This window comes from Tyto alba, unplaced genomic scaffold (assembly GCF_018691265.1).
Source record: "Tyto alba isolate M040663 unplaced genomic scaffold, T.alba_DEE_v4.0 Super-Scaffold_26, whole genome shotgun sequence".
Lineage (NCBI taxonomy): Eukaryota > Metazoa > Chordata > Aves > Strigiformes > Tytonidae > Tyto > Tyto alba.
In genome coordinates this window covers 8,954,450-8,972,467 of record NW_024881300.1, presented here as the reverse complement: position 1 = coordinate 8,972,467, position 18,018 = coordinate 8,954,450, and the positions used below count along the sequence as shown (strand labels likewise).

Genomic DNA, 18,018 nt, shown 5'->3' with positions numbered 1-18,018 from the left:
ATAATAGCTCACAGTAGATTGTGAATCTTTATTCAAGGTATTTGTTGAAACTTTTTAATAGTATACTTTTATTGGAGTACTTAAATCTTTTTCAGGAGAAAGTTAAAATAATGGAATTTTAGGTTTGTGTTGTTTTTTTCCATGTAAAAAACTCTGTGTAGAAATTGCTGGGTTTCAAACATATTTAATTGGGGTTTTTACAATTTCTTCTTGAGATATTGGATTGAGATACACCTCTTGTCCCTTTCAGGGTTATAGTTGTGTGATTAGCTGGAGATAGAGGCTGTGTGTTTTTCCTTAAAGCTAAACAGTTTTTGCTGGTAACCAGTGAGTTTCTAGTTAAAGATCTAGAATAATTCCATGGTTGTGAATTGAGGGCCTTTTATGTGATTTGTGTGCTGTGGAGTATGTTGTCTGAATATATTCTTTTAACACATCTCTCTGAAAAACTAAAGAATTGTTTTTACACACTACAATATTATAATTAGCTGTGGCAAGAATGATGCCTGAGTCACTAGTTGTAAAGTTCGTATAATTTTACAGAATGTCCTTTTGATCTGTAAATCATTGATCTGAAACAAAGATTTATAGCAGCAGAACTGACTACATAAAATATGTTTACATGCTTCCTTCACAAAAGCTGCAGAAAGTACTTGAGTCATTCTGTATGTTTATTATTGTTTACTTTCAGCCGACAAATTAGTAAGTCCTAAAGATATCGACCCTGTCGGACGTTATGTACCTCCACAAGATCAGCGGAATGTTAGCATGAGATTTTCAAATCAGGTAAGCATAAGCTTCGTATTAAAATATTTTTACCGGAAAATTGTCATCTATGTGTTATATAGAGTCTTATAATATTACAATTAAAGTGCTAGGAAAAGATTAAATAAAGGTACCTTTTCTTAGTTGATGGAGGATTGCTTTTAAGAGGAAGATTATAACATCTGCAGTTTTGGGGAAGTGCTGCATGTTTACCTTCAAATTAAGTGGTGCAGTCAAAATGATACATAAAATGTAAGTCTAAATAGCTGCTAATATGTATGTTTCATTGAGTTATAAGATATGTCAGGAAGGCAGGAATGAGCCTGCTTTTTTCTTACTCCTTCAAATTAATTACCACTTCCATGTATTAATGTTTTTTTATATTTAGCGCTCCTAAGAGCTACAAGGATGAAGTTCTTTTTTTGGTGTGCGTGGTTTATACATGTGCTCCTGTATTTGGCTTAAATGCACAGCAGGAATGCGTGCCCAGGGAAGGGGAATGCTTGAAACATTTTAATTCAAATCTACAGTAGATAGAATAACAAGGCAGAAGCGGAAACATGGTCTGTATGTGGGGGACTTCTTCAGAGAGTTAAGAACTGTGTATGGAAATGTGTAGCTAAGAGATGTTTTTCAGCCTTTATTTCTTGGTATAAGGAATATATATTTGACAAGTTCCTTGTTCAGCATTGTGAATTTGTTATTGAAGCCTAAAATATGAAGCATTTATCTTAAGATTTATGCCAAGATCAGAAGTGAACAATTTTTGTCTTGTATCCAAATGCTGCTTAAAACCTCTGTTTTCTACTATTACCTGTTACCAGGGTAATCCAAGTGCCTGGGTGTTGGCTCGTTCACAATGAGACTTTCATCGTTCACAGTGCAGCACTTCTGCCATGCTAATATGAGATAACGAAAGCTCAGTGACTTCATTTGTTCCAAGTTTCTTTGTTCTTACATCATGGGGTTACAGAAATTGTGAGCTGCCAATACCACATGCCCTTTTAGGGGTGCCATTAGAAGAAGCCTATAGCGAGTCAGTGTTGCATGCAGCCCATCAAATCTTTTTTTTCTTTGATTCTTGAAACCCATAACTTTTAATATGCCACAGGTGAACACTTTGAAGAAGATGATGGTTTGTTCTAGAGACTGTGCATGCTCTTCTTTCATATGTAAAAGATAAAGCTATCCAAGATACTGTAAGTGCTTCTAAAAGTGGATTAGAAGAAACAGAGGCACTTCTGAATTTAGTAGGAATTCTAGATGACTGTGGCATCAGGCCTTTGTCATTATAGCCTCTGAGCAACGATGTAGAAATTGTGACCAGAATGGTTAGTGTCCCTGCAATGCTTCCGAGGTGGTTGTGGAATTTCATTGGAATTGTTTGTATTGAAACAGGTGCTGCTGTACTTTGTCTGGTTTTACTGTTAAATTAGTGTCAGGGCGAAATGTTTGTTGATACAGGTGTTAGTTCAAATTGGTCATCGTTAAGAGAACCTTAAAAAATTAAAGTCAGATGCATAGATGTATCAGTGTGAGTGAGGTGTGCTTAATCAGCAAAGGTCTTGCAGTTAAAGTCAGCAAACTTCAAGTTCTGGCTGAGAATCTTGACCTTGACTTTTTTTAATCCACATTTTATATTTGCTTAAACAGTCAGAATATTTGATTATGCTATTTAATCTAATTGAGCTAATTCATGCAAAGTCAGTATTTAGTATTTGCCTTAAAGTGCTAGGAAAATGTCTAAAAATAAAATACAAAACAAGAACACCATCCATCCGAATTATGTCTTTGTAAATCAAAAGCAGTTTCTTCTTTTTAATGATGTTGTCTCTTTTGCATATAGCTAAAGAACTAGTCAATTAAATTGAACAGAAAAGTATTTCCACTTTTATTAAATTTAATTCCTGAGAGGAATACATGAGAATATGTAAAAATTTCAGATGCCTGTGTATATAAATTTTGTTGAGGTACAGTGTTTTGGAAGGTGTTGTAACAAAAAGAATGCTTTTATTTCATCTTTTATTTGAAGCCTTGTGCTGAGGAAATATTTCTTAGAGAAATGCATTTTCCATGTGGGCGTATTTTCGTATCTTGATTGCATTGACCTATAATCTCTATAGACACTTGTCACTAAAGAATGTGATTAATTTAGTTTATTTGTGGCTTTGGTGCCACTACAAAAATATATCTGATGCCACATCATGGTGTAGATTTAAGCAAGCAATGAAAACTTCTTAAAATATTCAAACCTTAGTTTTATAGTTTTGAAGAACCAGTGAATAATATTCTAGAATTTGTTAAAGGGAAGTAAGGTAATATAGACCTACAAAGGCAAAAATGCTATGAAAACTGTATGTAACTATATAACTACAGCTGTGAATGCGTTACTCAACCTGTAAAATGATAAAAGAGGACAATCTCATGTGTTGTAGAAAACAGTGGAATCAAATGAGCAGTATAGTAAAAACTTAATGGCCACTAATACTAACATATTAATTTCATCTGTTTATAGTTAAAAGGAAGTGTTTTCTCTCCTAATTTAACACTCAAAAAACCTTATTTTTAATTTTCAGGAAAAGGTCTCCATATGTTCCCTCCTGGGGAAATGCCAGTGTCACACTGGAGCAGGATGCTCTTTGCTTGTTTTCAGTCTGTGTTCCAAAACACAATGAAGTCTAACAGCTATCAGAGAGGTTTTCCTTTGCACTAATAATTTGCTTTCTAATGCTAAATGGTCAGTAGTGTTTCAGGTTAAATCACATTCATGAGTTAAAAAGAAAATGGAATAATCTATGTTCCATTCACTTTATTGAAAGAAGATAATGCAAGGCATTTTGTTTCAGTGGGGATAACCCTTTAGAACTGGATTCTTTATAAGGGCTTATTTTATTATTCCTTTTTACTGTCTCTATATCCAGGAGAGAGTATATTATAGCACAGTTTGGGCTGTTTCATTCTGCTTTGGGAGAATTTAGTGTATAAGAGGGCCTGTATAGTAACAATGACATTGGAGAAATGAGGTAGAGTGGGGGTTTTCTGGTTTTGTTTTGTATTTTACGAGAGCATATGATTTATTGCTGTTTTTTATTTAATTTCATATTTAACAAAATATGATAGTCTTACTAAATTGTCATAGTAAGATTATTTTCTCTTCCAGGTTAACTTAAAATATATGCATAGGATTGCAATTAATTAAATTATCTGGCTGCACTTGATGACCATACTCTTTTACTGTTTTGGTTTGTAGACTAATTAATAATTTATGAGGACTTATTTAAGTTAATGGAAATTAAGGTTAATGTCCATTGATGATGTTGGGAAGAGAATAGTCAGAATAATAGAATGCTAATTTTCAGGGAAGTGGATAACATGTAAAGAAGGAACTAAAATTGCTAAGTGTAGGGAGACTAAGATATATTAAGATTTTTCAGCTACCTAACTTATGGTTAGGGTTGGAGCATGTCTAACTTTGATGGTTTAGAGAGATGTATCATATTGGATGATTCGTTTTGTAATATTAATTATAAGCATATTCTTGGTTTCATTACTCTTAATACAATTGTCTGCCACAGTTAACACAGTTCTAAAATGATTGACTGTTATTTTAGAATATAAGGCACGTGTGTTTCCATATTTTATTTAATTTTAAAAGCCTGGTGTGTTAGTAGCATTCACTATAAATCATTCAGCAGTATTTAGATGCTTCCAGAAGCAGATGCGTTTTGTAACAGTTCAGTTGTAGTTTTGTAGCAGCAAGGTAGATGATTTGGGTTAAGTACAATTTCTTCTGTTGCATACTATTTCTGTTTTCCTCATCTTGCTCCATATGCTTGGAAAACCCAGTAGGTACCATTTTAATTGGTGTTCTTGAATACTGTGCCCACTTTCTCACATTTTCAAAATGAATGGATTTTTTTCAGAGTTCTGAGATTTCATGGGAACGTGTGCAGAAAGGCATACAGTGATAGCATCTGTCCAGTGAGAGTGCAGCAAGAGACTAATACTGAGCTGCTTTCTTTGCTCGTGCCAGGAGTGGAGTCAGGAGTTTTTCCCTTTATCTTGCCTCCAATGGTTTATAACCTTGTTAAAAACTATGATTTATTTTTATTATATTTTTTTTTTAATTTTGAGAGAGAGAGAAAACCTAATCTGTCTTTTATCTTGATCTTCTGAAAACACTGGGGCTTGCTTATCATTTGCACAGCATGCAGGATATAGTTGGAAACGGATCCTTCAGCCTGCTATCCAATGTGAAAACATCAGGCAGAAGGGTGGACCTAGGGTTGGGGGGGTCTGTTTCAGTTTCTTGGGGAGACTGTGATTGATGTTGTGTGAATGACACCTTAGCTTGTGTTATTAGACAAATGTGAAATTGAACATATTAAAATGAACCTTTTAGCATCAAGAAGATTAATTTAGTGGAATATTTAGGAATTTAATGCTTTTCCACTTTTTTTTTTTTTAATATATAGCATTACTATATATCATGATCATTACTGAAAAGAGCGACATACTTTTTTATGAGTACTGTATCAGTTATTTTGATCTGTTTTTCTAGGCCATTACTTGTCAAGGCAGTGAGGGTCACGTTAAATGACAATGAAAGTAACTTTCCATTTAATGTTACAGCAAATCTGTAACTGTACAGCAATTATAGTTATATTTTTCCACAGTACTTTTTCAAAGTCTAGCTGTTTTTCACACAGATTTTGTGTTGTGCCAGTTGTGCTGCAGATGCATTTGCTCAGTTACGGCCTGTGTTAGGCCCTCCACTTCCTGGCTGCTATAAATGGGTCATGTCTGTGTATGAGAGGCTTTAGTACTGGTACTGGAGAAGGATGTACCTCAGTGGAGATGCAGAATACACAGATTTATGTACAGCTTACAGTCTGTGGTTACGCAGACCCACTCAGTTCGTCATTAATGCGGTAATAATTAAGTTGAGCCTTAACTTGAAAACTACTCCCTAAATTAGGTCACAGGCTGTCTATAAATCAGTACAGTCTTGGAAGGGGCTCTCATTTTCTTGGGGGACCTTTGCTTTTTGTTTTATAAACATAATGCACTGACTGTGGTAGAGAATTGGGTTGGGTTTTCGTACTGTTTGTATAAATGCAATTGGTAGCATGGTCACCTTATTCTGAGGAGGAACATCTTTCAATGTCACTTGAACTTCAGATTTATTAATCTGGTCTCTTTGTGCATGTATGTTCATCACAAACTTATTCCATGTTGCAAAAACTCCAAAATTTTTATCAGAAGTGTAGTACTGAGAGACTTTGGGGAAAATGTTATCAAGAATTTCTTCTGCAAATCCACAAGATGTAAATTGATATCGAGGCTCACAGAATGCCTGAACGAGCAAGTGTTTACTCTGAACTTTTTATTCTAAATCAATACATCCATCAGTCTGTCTTCATAGAACATGCTGTATTTTTATATAATCAGTCAATAGAAGATGTATTTAACTTTGTCATTCATGTTTTGGTAGTTTCTAGAAAAAAAGCATTTTAGGAATGAAAATGTGTGCTGCTTTTGTTGATTTTGCAGTCATTGAATGCCAGAAAATAAATGAACAAGGAGTAGCTCAGGCACCTAATTTTTTAGCTAGTAATGCATGCTACCAGTGAAAAGAAAGGTGAATTGCCATTTCAAGACCCAGGGAGTCAAGTCAATAATTTCACCCAAGATGTTGAATTAATTCCTATTTGTATGGTTTCCTGATGTAAAATACTAGTAGTTATTTCAAACATGAAGTATCTGTTATAAACAATGCAAAGAAATGCTGTTATCTTCTGTAAAATGTAATATATCTTTAATATAACTGTAAAGAGTAGATGTCTGATAAAAATATTTCAAAGTAAAGGGTTGAAATCATCAGTTCATTATTTTAAAGTGAATATTACTGGTTACCCACGTAGCTGAGTTATTTCACTCTTTACAAAAATGTGTATCAAGACAGTATGTCATATCAGGCATAAATGAAAAACATCAATTGTGTAAACTCTAAATTTTTCTATGAAGCAAAATGTTTTTCCTATGTGTTTCTTTTAAATTTGAAAGAAAAACACAGCAAACCAAACCAAACGGTGGAAATTATTACCAAAAACCTATATATTATTTTTTCTCCAAAATGCATCTAGTAAAGTATTATTGGTAGAGACAGTCTTCCCATAGTTTTGAGATTTACAAGTTTTAGTCCTGTGTTGTTCTTTCAATTTGTTCACACAGTAAGAAAAAGCAATGCAGATAGTGATGTCTGTCATACTTGTGAATTGTTTAAATAGACTTTGTCACTATTCATGCTATATCTAACAAATTACTTAGCAATGCTAATAAATATTTTTTCATCATTTTCTAGGGTCCTTTAGAAAATGATGTGGTAGTACATGTGGCCCTGATAGCAGAAAGTCAGCGGTATGTACGTACTTTTATTAAGAATGTATAAATTAGAGAAAGGTTGAAGAACAGACATCTTAAATTTGCTAAAGGTACTCAATGAAGTGTGAAATATAACACTGCTACTTGTGTATCTGCTGCCAAGATAATTTTTAAAACTTAAGACCATTCTTTGTTTTGTCATTAAATTTGTCATTATTTTATTCGTAGCCTACAAGTTTTTCTGAACACCTATGGAATCCAAACTCAGACCCCCCAGCAGGTGGAACCAATTCAGATATGGGCTCAAAAAGAACTTGTTAAAGTAAGGAATTCTGCATTTAAAATTATCTATCTATACATTTGTTTTGTAACAATAGGAATTTATATCAAGCTATTAGACTTGTATCTCCTTAAGCTTGCTATCTACGTTTTCATGCTTCTGTAGTTCATTTGCAAGATATGCTGACACTGGTCAGTTATCCATGCCTAGTTAGAGCTTTCAGTGAAATACTGAAGTCCAGATGTTCTGTGTTGTCTGATTAGGTTTATTACCTGAGATACTTGCAAAGAATAATGAATGAATAATAAAACTTTAATAATATTAATAGCACAGTAGACTAAGTGAGTCTTGATGGAAAAATAAGCAAATGAACAATAGTTGAAAAAATTGATTAAGGCAGTAGGCATCATATAATTTCATAGTGTAGCCCCTATAACAGGAGCATTATACAGTCTTCTGTAACTGTTTTTTTTAGAAGTCCCTTGAGTTGACTATATCCTGGAAGTTTGGTGTGTAAACCCTTTTTGGTATACCCCTTTAACTCAGCACACTTAAAAATCTACAGTCAAGAATTAGCGGGATGAAGGATGTCTTCAGAACCCGCTTCATCCTCTGTGAAGGCTTCAGATTTTCCTTGTTCTGTACAGGCAAGTAGTCTCCTAATGGAGCACCATATCCTTTCACTTAAAAGACTGGCCCTTTTAGCCTTTAGCTGTGCTGAGCCTCACTGATGGTGCCAGCTTAGATGCATGTGTTCAGGTAGCTGTCAACACCACGTGAAGCCAGCAGTCGAAGATGAATGGCATCTACAGGCCGTACGGGTCCATTTCAGCATCCTCTGTTTTGTTCAGTCATTTTTAGTACTTTAGTTATAGTACTTTGGCTACGCTGCATATGTGCTTCAAGCTACCCAGTGCTGTTTGTCCTGGAAATACATTTAAATATAAAAGACTATGACAAATGCTGCTCTAAATGGTAAATGCGTTGATTGGCAATTGTAGGTAAACTTCTCAAAAGTCCTAATAAAAATCTGTTAGATTACTGGGTGCCTGTATACCTCTATCTCTGATACACCTGGAGCTTTCCTCTGAAAAAACCTTGAAAATAGTCCCAGTGTACATAAACAAGCCTTAACAAGCTGCAGGAAACTGTCAGACAAGTAAGCTGATCCAGAATCACGGATGTGCACTTGATACATTTCATACTTTACCACCTGAAGTTTGATTGTGGGTCAGGTACATAAAGCTCTTGTCTAACTTTTAATTGCACACATTATCTCAAACAAGGGTGGTGAATTCTGAATGTCGGGGAAAGTATAATAAACATAGTTAGTTTATCAGTCCTGAAGTTCCAGCTGTAGAACAAATCACTATGCAAGTCTCTCTGAAATCAGGATCCATGGCTGATACCATTATCTGTATCAGAAGTCTGTATGACACAGAAAGAAGTGAAACCAAAAATAGAGAACGTAGCAACGTAGTTCAGGCTTTGTAAGTTTTTGAGGATAACTGATGTACCAAAACGTTGCTAGCTTATTCAGAAAAATGCTTACCCCAAATAGTGACTGCCACAAACACCTGAGAAGTATTTAAACAGAGAGAAAAGAAATATCCTTCTTTACAGTCAGCCTTGTTCATTTCTCAGCCCAATTTAGGTCAATAATTTTTTTGATCATGTATTTCAAAATAAATTCTCTCTGAGTGTATTTGTCCTGAAATTCTGTACCTGGAATTTTGGTTTAACAAATAGATATTCCCTAAATTTACTATAGAAGTATATATTGTGTCTCTCAGTCATCCATTATTTCTTTGGTCTCACTGATAAAAAGATGAGACCTTCATTAAGTCTTACTATTATCAATTAATTTCCTAGCTATGACACCTTTTGGGTTAGGAATTACTTTTCAAAAGCTGATGAGACATCTGGCAATTCTGACATTTTCCTTATAGTCAGGATGGCTATGTACATCTGCCTCATCAAAATTTACTTTTAAACAGAATGTCATGAAAATAATAAATTCCCTGACTGGGCTTCTAGAAAAATCTATGCTATAGCTGTAAAGCTGAAGTAATTAAGGTGTTTGGGGCATTATGAGAACTGAGGTTTCATCTCTGAGCTTATGCAAAAAAACAGTACAAACCAAAAAGCAAACAAACTAAAACCCCTGGTAGTATTTGTCATCCTTTGTGAGGAGGGGGAAGCTAATGGTGGAACAATTATCTGTATTTTGGGGGGATTGATCCATAAAGAACATGTATCTTGATATTTGCTATTCCAATGCTGTGAATTCTCAGTAGTACTTAATTTAATTAGAAACTTCTGAACTGGTCTAGAGGCACATGGTAACAGTTTAAACCTCTAGACTTATAAACAGGTGTGTCCAAAAATAGTAGTGTAAAAGAACAAATGGATGAGGGGAAGATGTTGATTCAGGAAAATCAGGGATTGAAAGTAGGACAATGGTAATGCAAACAGATCCACAAAGTCTAGGGGCAGGAATGAAAAAGGGAAGAGGAAGAAAAGAAGAAAATGGGACAAGATGGATGCAATGTATAGGAAAAAAGTATATATGTATTGGAAATATAGTACAGGAGAATACTCCACAGGCATAGACTGATGACAGATAAAAGAACACAGAAACAGATGGTGTGAACAACCACTCTAATTCGATTCACTCTCATAAATCAACCCAACAGTCCAGTCTGCTTTCACAGCCATTTATTGCTATTAGCAGCTTTAATGTTCCAGAATTTAAGGGCATTTTAATCCAAAAAAACCTCCTTGAAGCAGCTGGACTTGGGTGAAACTACTTCTGTTCAGATACTGTGGTGCTGAATCTGAACTGATGCTTTGATTGTAACAGATCAAGGTGGAAAGGTATTACTAGAAGATGAAGCTGGTTTATTAGACTGTAGAACAACATGAGGCCTCAAGCCAAGGAAAGAATCTTCAAGGAAAGAGACAATATTACAACACTACAGGGGTTCTACTTTTGTTAAGAAAGCATTTTATGTTTTACATTCTAGCAAAATGAAGTCCTTTTAGTGTTAAATTACAATGTCTACTGCCATTCTTCTAGTCTCTGTTATTTACTATAAGGGGGGGTTCAACATTCTTTTGCTCTAGTTATGTATAGATGGGTTATTTAAAGCTGTTAGTGTTTGATGTCTCCATTCCTTTCCCATTTGAATACAGTTACTTAAGTCTGGATGAACAGATGATGTAGGTAATTTTGTTTATTTTCTTTAAGTAGTTTGTGGTATTAATGCAGAAGCATAGACAGGATCAGGAAGGCCCCGAGCTGACAGCAGTAAAAAGCTATTGAATGTAATGTTTGTTCAAATGTTCACTTTCAATTGCTTCTGAATTATCTTCCTATAACATAAAGCAAGATTGAGTTTAGGAAAGTGTTCTGAATTCTGAATGTTCTGAAGTTTTAGTAATGGTGGGTTCCTTACGTAAAACAGCCCAAATAAGGAAAAAATTACACCTTTTGGTCTGGTTTAACTGATACATTTATAGTGTCTTCCTCACGGCTTAGTTGTTTTTTTATGGTTTTATTCTTATACACGATAATAAATGAAGATTATTTTTTTAATACGCAAGCCTTACAAAATTGTATCAGTTGAAGTAATACTAGGCATACATAATTTAACTCAAATAAGAATCGAGCAATAAATAATGAAATAATTCCTTCTTGCTTGTGTTGTTGATGGATTAATTTTGCAGACCTTTACTAAAATTAAAATAAAGATCTTTAAAGATCTCTTGTATTACTGTTTTACCTTTGTATCCACTTTGGGAAAGCATTACAGAAGGTGAAATTGGCCAGAAAATAAACACAAATGATCCTTTAAAAAAATGATTCTTCAAAAAAATTATTTCAATGAGCAATTCGAGGATTTAAAAAATACTTTATAGACTGGAAAAGTAATAGGAGTAAGAAGGTAAAAATAAGACCAATAAGACCTAGTGTAGGAAACAAGAAGTTTTAGTTGAATTTTGAAACTGTGCAGATAGGCAGGACTCTGGTGCTTTGCCCAAGCCCGAAGTTGCACCTGTGTATCCTGATCATAGAGTCAGGATCCTACCCAGTGCTCCTGCTTACCCTTAATGAAGACATTTCTCTTAATGTAAACCAGCATTAACTGCATTTTCACCTTCTTGAGTAAGGTGAAAATCCTTCACCCTCCCAAAATTATTATTATGAGGGAAGGGGAACTGTTACACCGCACCTGCAGCAGAGTATTGGTCTGCCAGAAGCGCCGCGAGTTACAGTGGAAGGAATGACTGACTTAGGGAGCAGACTGCTTGCGTCTTCTTGCGTCTTCTGTGTTTTCTTCAATTACATAGTTAATTCCTCTTTGCTGTAAAGATACCTGTTGTTATCAAAAGACCAAGTCTTTGAACTGTATGTTTACCAAATCTAGTGCTCTAGTGCTCTCTCACTTTGATTGTTTTTATATAGATGTATTAAAAAAAAAAAAAAAAAAAAGGCAAGAGAAATAATGACCACATTTTATGAATCTCGAATTAAAGCAGAATGCAGACAGCTTTCTATGTGAGAACTGGCAGGAGCATAAGAAAGGCTTATATCTAGGTTTCCCTCAGTTTTCTTAATTCTTTCTCATAGGCTTACTTCCATTTGGGAGTCAATGACAAATTGGGATTATCTGGAAGACCGGACAGACCTATAGGATGCCTTGGAACATCAAAGGTTGTTGCAAGAAATGTTTATATTATTATTATTGATGTATATTTCAGATAAGCATTGAATTTGTCTCTGATTTTGAATAGAGTTGAAATGTAATTTTATTTATATGCATATATCTTATTTTAAAGTCCTTGTAGTGTATTTTGCTATTATAAATGTCTATGCTCTGTCTTACTATTAAACTGTCATATGTTTCCTAGGCATCCAATTACAGTAATACTTGGCGAAAACAGGCTGACTGGTGATGGAGTTAACTGCTTTAACTGATACAGAAAGTAGATCTGCGTATCTAATAAAGAGTACCAAAAATTAGATATGTAGGTTTTATCTTAAATGTTTTTTAATTCAACTGTTCTACACTGCTTATTACTGTGATAGTTTCAAAATACCTTTTTTCCTTTTCAGCTGCTTCAGTGCTTCAGATATTTTGAAGAAAAGATTAATGGGAACTTTCTCTCTCAACAGATTTATCGAATACTAGGAAAGACTGTAGTTTGCTACTCGATCATTTTTGATCTAAGTGATTTCTACATGTCTCAGGATGTTATGATGTTGATTGACGACATTAAGGTATTTATCTGTACCTATTCCTTTGAGACACTGACAGAAATAGAGTCTGCAGAAGAATAAGCTGTGAAGTTTGGTAAAATAGAAGACCGAAGGGGGAACACTGTATACTGTATTCTTCTAATACAAAAATAAACTTGCAGTTTATGCTGGAAAATATATCACAATGAGTATCCTGTCAGCCCAGTATGAGTTACATTGAGTATCTCTATCTAGCAAAAAACCTCACCCAAAAGCGATTGGGAATGCTATAGTGCAGCAAGGAAATTATTATTTTTATTTCTTTGGAAAAAAAAATGTTCTTGGCTGAAAAGATGAATGAGACTGGTCTGTTTAATGGAAATATGAAAGCCTAACCTGGGGGAAATACTACTTGACTTTGCACACATATCAAAAATTGCCTGTCTTCTCTAAGGCAGGCAGCAGTGCAAAGCCTACCTGTCAAGTCCCCTGTGCTTGAGCAGCTACTTCCAGTGCATAGGTGCAGTGGTTATTCCATGCTAGTGGCTGTGATTCAAGCCCTGGATCCCCACGCATACTTACTAGGTCATTAGATGTAGTTTAGTACACCGCACTCTGTCTAGTGGTTTAGTCTGTGATTGATACATGTGCTAGGAGTATTTTCAGAAAATTCGTGAAATAGCAGTGCTTGAAAGCAGCTTAAATTCATTGAAGAAGTCTGTTAGTGGTTTATTCGCTAAGGGGTTTTTAATCTGTTGGGTTTTTCAGTGATGTTATTTTAAGATAGCCCTTCTAATATCTCGTACTGTGTATTCTGGTATGTTGTGTTTGTGTGTTTTAATTTTTTTTTGTCAACTAATATATTATTTCTTACTTAGAATGCACTGCAGTTCATTAAGCAGTATTGGAAAATGCATGGTCGTCCACTGTTTGTTGTACTTATCCGTGAAGACAATATAAGGTAGAGAGAGATAAAAGCATGAATTTCAGTGTGGTATTTACCTAATTGCAGGATTAATGGAGTTCTGTTTCAAATTTCAGAGGGAGCAGATTCAATCCAATATTAGATATGTTGGCAGCCTTTAGAAAGGGAGTTGTTGGAGGAGTGAAAGTTCACGTTGACAGAGTACAGGTATGATGTTTTTCCTGAATGTTGTGTTCTTACCGCCAGGTATTGGTATGTGTATTCTTGCTACTTTTGTTTTTCATATGACTTCTAAGTATTGTATTAGTATCTTAAAATTAAGGAGTCAAGAACCAAGATATTTGGTACAGTTTTTGTTATATCTCAAAAGAATTATGGGTTTATTTTAATTCCTTTTGATGAGTCTTTTGAAAGTGATAATCGTCACAGAAGATTTTCAGAAGGGAGAAGGGTTTTTTTATGTTCAGCAATCTTGTGAAATTACCACTAAAGGATAAATCAACAATGTCAAGCATCAAGAGATTTCTTTTGATTAGATAATCAAGGAGGGGGCGGGGAGAAAGGGGGGAAGGTGCTTCACATAGATTAAAATGCTTGCAAGAACTAAGATCTAGTTTTAACATCTTTGCTGTTTGAATTAGTCTTAAAGCAAGAACATTACTTCATTAAAATGTGAAAATTACTGAGTCAGGTGCTGGTTTGAGATACTTCTATGTGCTAGTTAATCTTAGTTTACACCTATTAAGAACCCTTCTTTTTGTAAGAGACCAAAGACACAGTTATGATTTCTTGTTCCCTAGCAAATCATGAATTTGTAGAAGAGCTGGGTCATTTGTAAATTAAATACTCATAGCTATAATGGCTTAAGATACCCTTGTAATCTTTCAAATATTTATGTATTTCTTCTGGTCAGAGATAAGTCATGTAGTCTCTCCTGTTACCATTGACTTTTTCTATAGAAAATGCTATTACTATCCATGGAAAACCCTTCATTTGTCTACAGTGTTTACAGTTTTGTTGTTGTGGTTTTTGTTTTGGGCTTTTTTTTTTTTTTTTAATTTAACTGCAATGACTTTCTTGCCTTGCATTTGATTAAATTGATGTATTATCAGGCAAGAAATTTCTCAATCTACTTCACGTGTCCTTATTTTAAGTACTACAGTGTTACAGTCACCAGGAAGTGAACTTCCCCTTCCATACTCATTGACTTTTTGGAAAGATTGTTTGGTTTGTTTTTTTTTTTTTTTAAAGCAATTAGTAGTTTTAAGGTGTTTAAGATGTTGACAGTTGTTGGTCTTTGTTTTTTTTTTTTTGTTATCTGTTAAAAAGAGTACATGGTAAAACTACAAACAAGTGTTTATTTGGCTTTTGAGGCCAGTGGTAGATGTTAGTGATCAGCGCATTTACTGGTGGAATATGGTATGCTTTCTCCATCAGTTTAACTGCAGTCTCTCAATCTTACTGCACAGTTGTCACATTTTGGAAATAGCCTTGTTTCATTATGAGGAGGATTTGGAAAAAGAACAAGGACACGTCTAATTCATGCCGTTTTCTTAAATAATTAATCTATTCCAACAAAATATACATTGAATCTTTGTGAATTGTATTCAGCTGCTTCATTTAGATGTATATGTGTAAATGTGCCTAGAGATAGCATGTGTGTGTCTAATTGGGTGAATGATCCTTTTTCCCATGAAATATACAGAATCTAAATTAATTTTAAAATGTGTATGCTTAGAAGACTTGTAGCTTTTTTCTGATTTTTCACCTTCACTGTTGTCATGAGTTCAAGCAGATATGCAAGTCAAAGGACGAATGATACTAGCAATAAAAGCAAAGCGATTTTTTTTTTTATATATTCAATCATTTCACAGTGTAACAGATCAATACTTTACTGCAATTTGTGCACAGTGACAATGGAATTTAAAAGTTCACAGTACACACTCAGTTTTATTTAGCTAATGAGAACCATCAAAAAGCAGTGTTAAAAATGCTGTAGTACATTTCCTCTGGCAATATATAAATAGGAAATTCATATAAATTTGAAGGGAATGAATCATAATGACTACATCAGATACCTGCAACAGTGAATTTCAGGTGTGCAATATACTGAGACAGAAGTATTATAAACTGCATTTGATGTGCAAACTTAGGGCAGGCATGCTTGGATTAAGGAATGACTACAGAGTAGGAAATGCTGTTATGTTGTGTTTTCCTTGAAACATCCCTGAGACTGACAGGAAAACTATTCATCCTTCAGCAATCCCTGAAATAATGAGCATTATGATCCAGAACACAGGTATCATGCAGGGCTCTGGGGAATGCAAATCCTTGGTCTCAGGTGTTTTCATCGGACCTGGTTTGGGGCAGGGGGGGCTGGACATTGCTTGATTAAGCTGTACATTGCAAGCAAAAGAACAGCAGAATGCCAGTAAAAAAGAGACAGCAGTCCCGAGGCACTTCTGCTGTCTTAAGTGAGCTCTTAAGAAAGGAAAAATACTCTGAAAGTATAAAGATATTTGGAACTGTAGATAAAGAAACTGCTTTCTCAATAGAAACCACCTGCAACATATTAACATCAAAAGACAACTATATAGCTATATATAGTTATGCATCTTTTTTAATTTTTTCAATTTTTCATTTCAGACATTGATATCTGGAGCAGTTGTTGAACAACTTGACTTCCTAAGAATAACTGAAACAGAAGAGTAAGGCTATGTGTACATAATAATGATGAAGTATTTGATAAGTAAAATATTTTCTGAGCTATGAAGAAATTAAATACTTATTTTTCAGGGCTCCTGTATTTAAGAGTTTGGAGGAGTTGGATCTTCCAAAACATTCAAAAGTCAAGAGACAGTCTAGTACTCCAAATGCTTCTGAACTTGAGCAGCAACCAGAGATAAATATTAATGAGTGGAAAAACAAGTCAAGTTATGAGATCCTGCAGAAACTTAATGTAAGAAAACTTGGTAAAAATACAGTGTAACTTAATTCTTATGAAATGAAGAATTATGTGCTGGTATTCTTTTCACCAGCAGCCTACACAGATCAACATGATTAGTGTCATGATTCAATGTTAATAATATGGCTAGTAACATAAAACGTCTGATGTTCCCCTTTATACTTGGGGAATCTTCCTCTTGACAGCCCTTTATCTTAACATCACAGAACTTTCTGGCCTTTCATGCTGTAACCGTCATCTTTCATTTCTCCCAACTACCCAAATCATCTTCTGGTAATAAATGACCATCTAGAAGGGTATCTGTTTGTCATGTGTCTTATGAATAGATATTTTATTGCTAGACTTGAAATTCAGAAGACTTCAACATTTGATATTCACTCTGATAGACTGGTAACTTCTTAATGGTAACAAAGGAAAGTTCCAATCTGGCATTTTTCCTGTATCCAGAAGAAAATTACCAGTGACTCTTTCTAGATCCAGTCGACAGGAACCCACAAAGTATTTTACTTGGTTCCCTATGTCATTACAAGCACTTCTTCTGTAAATGACAGGACCCAAGAACAGAAAATCAGGAAACAGAACAGGCCAAGTTATTACAATTCAATCTCAACTGTGGAAAGCCTCTGCAAGCAGCAGTGACAAAGATACAGCATACATAGGGTATGAAATAGTTATAGTAGTTTTAAGTCCCCTTAAAAACAAAATTTGTAGACTTGTTTTAATTAAAAAAAAAAAAAGGTCCTGTGGTTTCACTTGAAATTTTTAATAGCTCTTCTGGTTTTGCTTCGCTGAAAATCTGAAGGCTGTTTGATATTATGCTGTTGCTGTATTTTTTTTTTAAGGACTGCAATTGCCTAGCAAGTCAAGCATTACTCTTGAATATATTGCTTAAAAGGGAGGGACCGAATTTTATCACCAAGGAAGGTAAGAGCTTCTTTCATTTGACTGTCCTGAGTGTTTCAGGAAGCAGCTATATGTTTAGTTGTAATGAATATGAATAATGGCCATGCATGCAAGCAGTTGTGTAGCTATTTTCTTTGCCATTTAAAGCAATTTCTGCATTAAATGGGACATGCAAATTCACAGTGTGGTGGGGAATGAGCTGCTAAATATATGAACTCTTTTAGATTGCTTGTAGGCTGGTGCTGTATCTGGTTGTAATTTTGAACACATAGATATAAAAAATTTCACCTTGTATAGAAAACTGAAACTAAAGACAAGTTTGTGTGTCTGTAACAGTCAGAAATGTGTGAAGCTTTATACTGAGTTTTTATTTTATTTTTATGTAATCAGATTTTAATTCAATATATCTGTGAATCTTACTCTAATTTTGTATTATGGCTTTGCAGTAGACCACAGGATGTAAATTAATATAAAATAATTCAGAAGGGGCTACTGAGGCTTGTGGCTTTTGTGCTGCAAGGTTTGGTGTTTTTTTTTTTTTTTTTTTTTTTTCC

The 18,018-nt window shown here is 34.6% G+C and overlaps 1 protein-coding gene across 8 annotated transcripts in view; it reads left to right on the top strand.

The window, feature by feature from the left end:
• Nucleotides 1-18,018, top strand: part of PHKB (phosphorylase kinase regulatory subunit beta) — an 86,700-nt gene that overhangs the window by 47,902 nt on the left and 20,780 nt on the right. For all 8 annotated transcript variants that reach the window (XM_042797588.1, XM_042797589.1, XM_042797587.1 and 5 more), the window contains 10 exons: nucleotides 692-786; nucleotides 7,130-7,185; nucleotides 7,378-7,471; nucleotides 12,063-12,146; nucleotides 12,609-12,713; nucleotides 13,550-13,632; nucleotides 13,713-13,803; nucleotides 16,243-16,304; nucleotides 16,393-16,555; nucleotides 17,404-17,485. In XM_042797588.1, coding sequence (XP_042653522.1) covers nucleotides 692-786; nucleotides 7,130-7,185; nucleotides 7,378-7,471; nucleotides 12,063-12,146; nucleotides 12,609-12,713; nucleotides 13,550-13,632; nucleotides 13,713-13,803; nucleotides 16,243-16,304; nucleotides 16,393-16,555; nucleotides 17,404-17,485 — 915 coding nt within the window. The remainder of the gene's footprint in view (nucleotides 1-691; nucleotides 787-7,129; nucleotides 7,186-7,377; nucleotides 7,472-12,062; nucleotides 12,147-12,608; nucleotides 12,714-13,549; nucleotides 13,633-13,712; nucleotides 13,804-16,242; nucleotides 16,305-16,392; nucleotides 16,556-17,403; nucleotides 17,486-18,018) is intronic.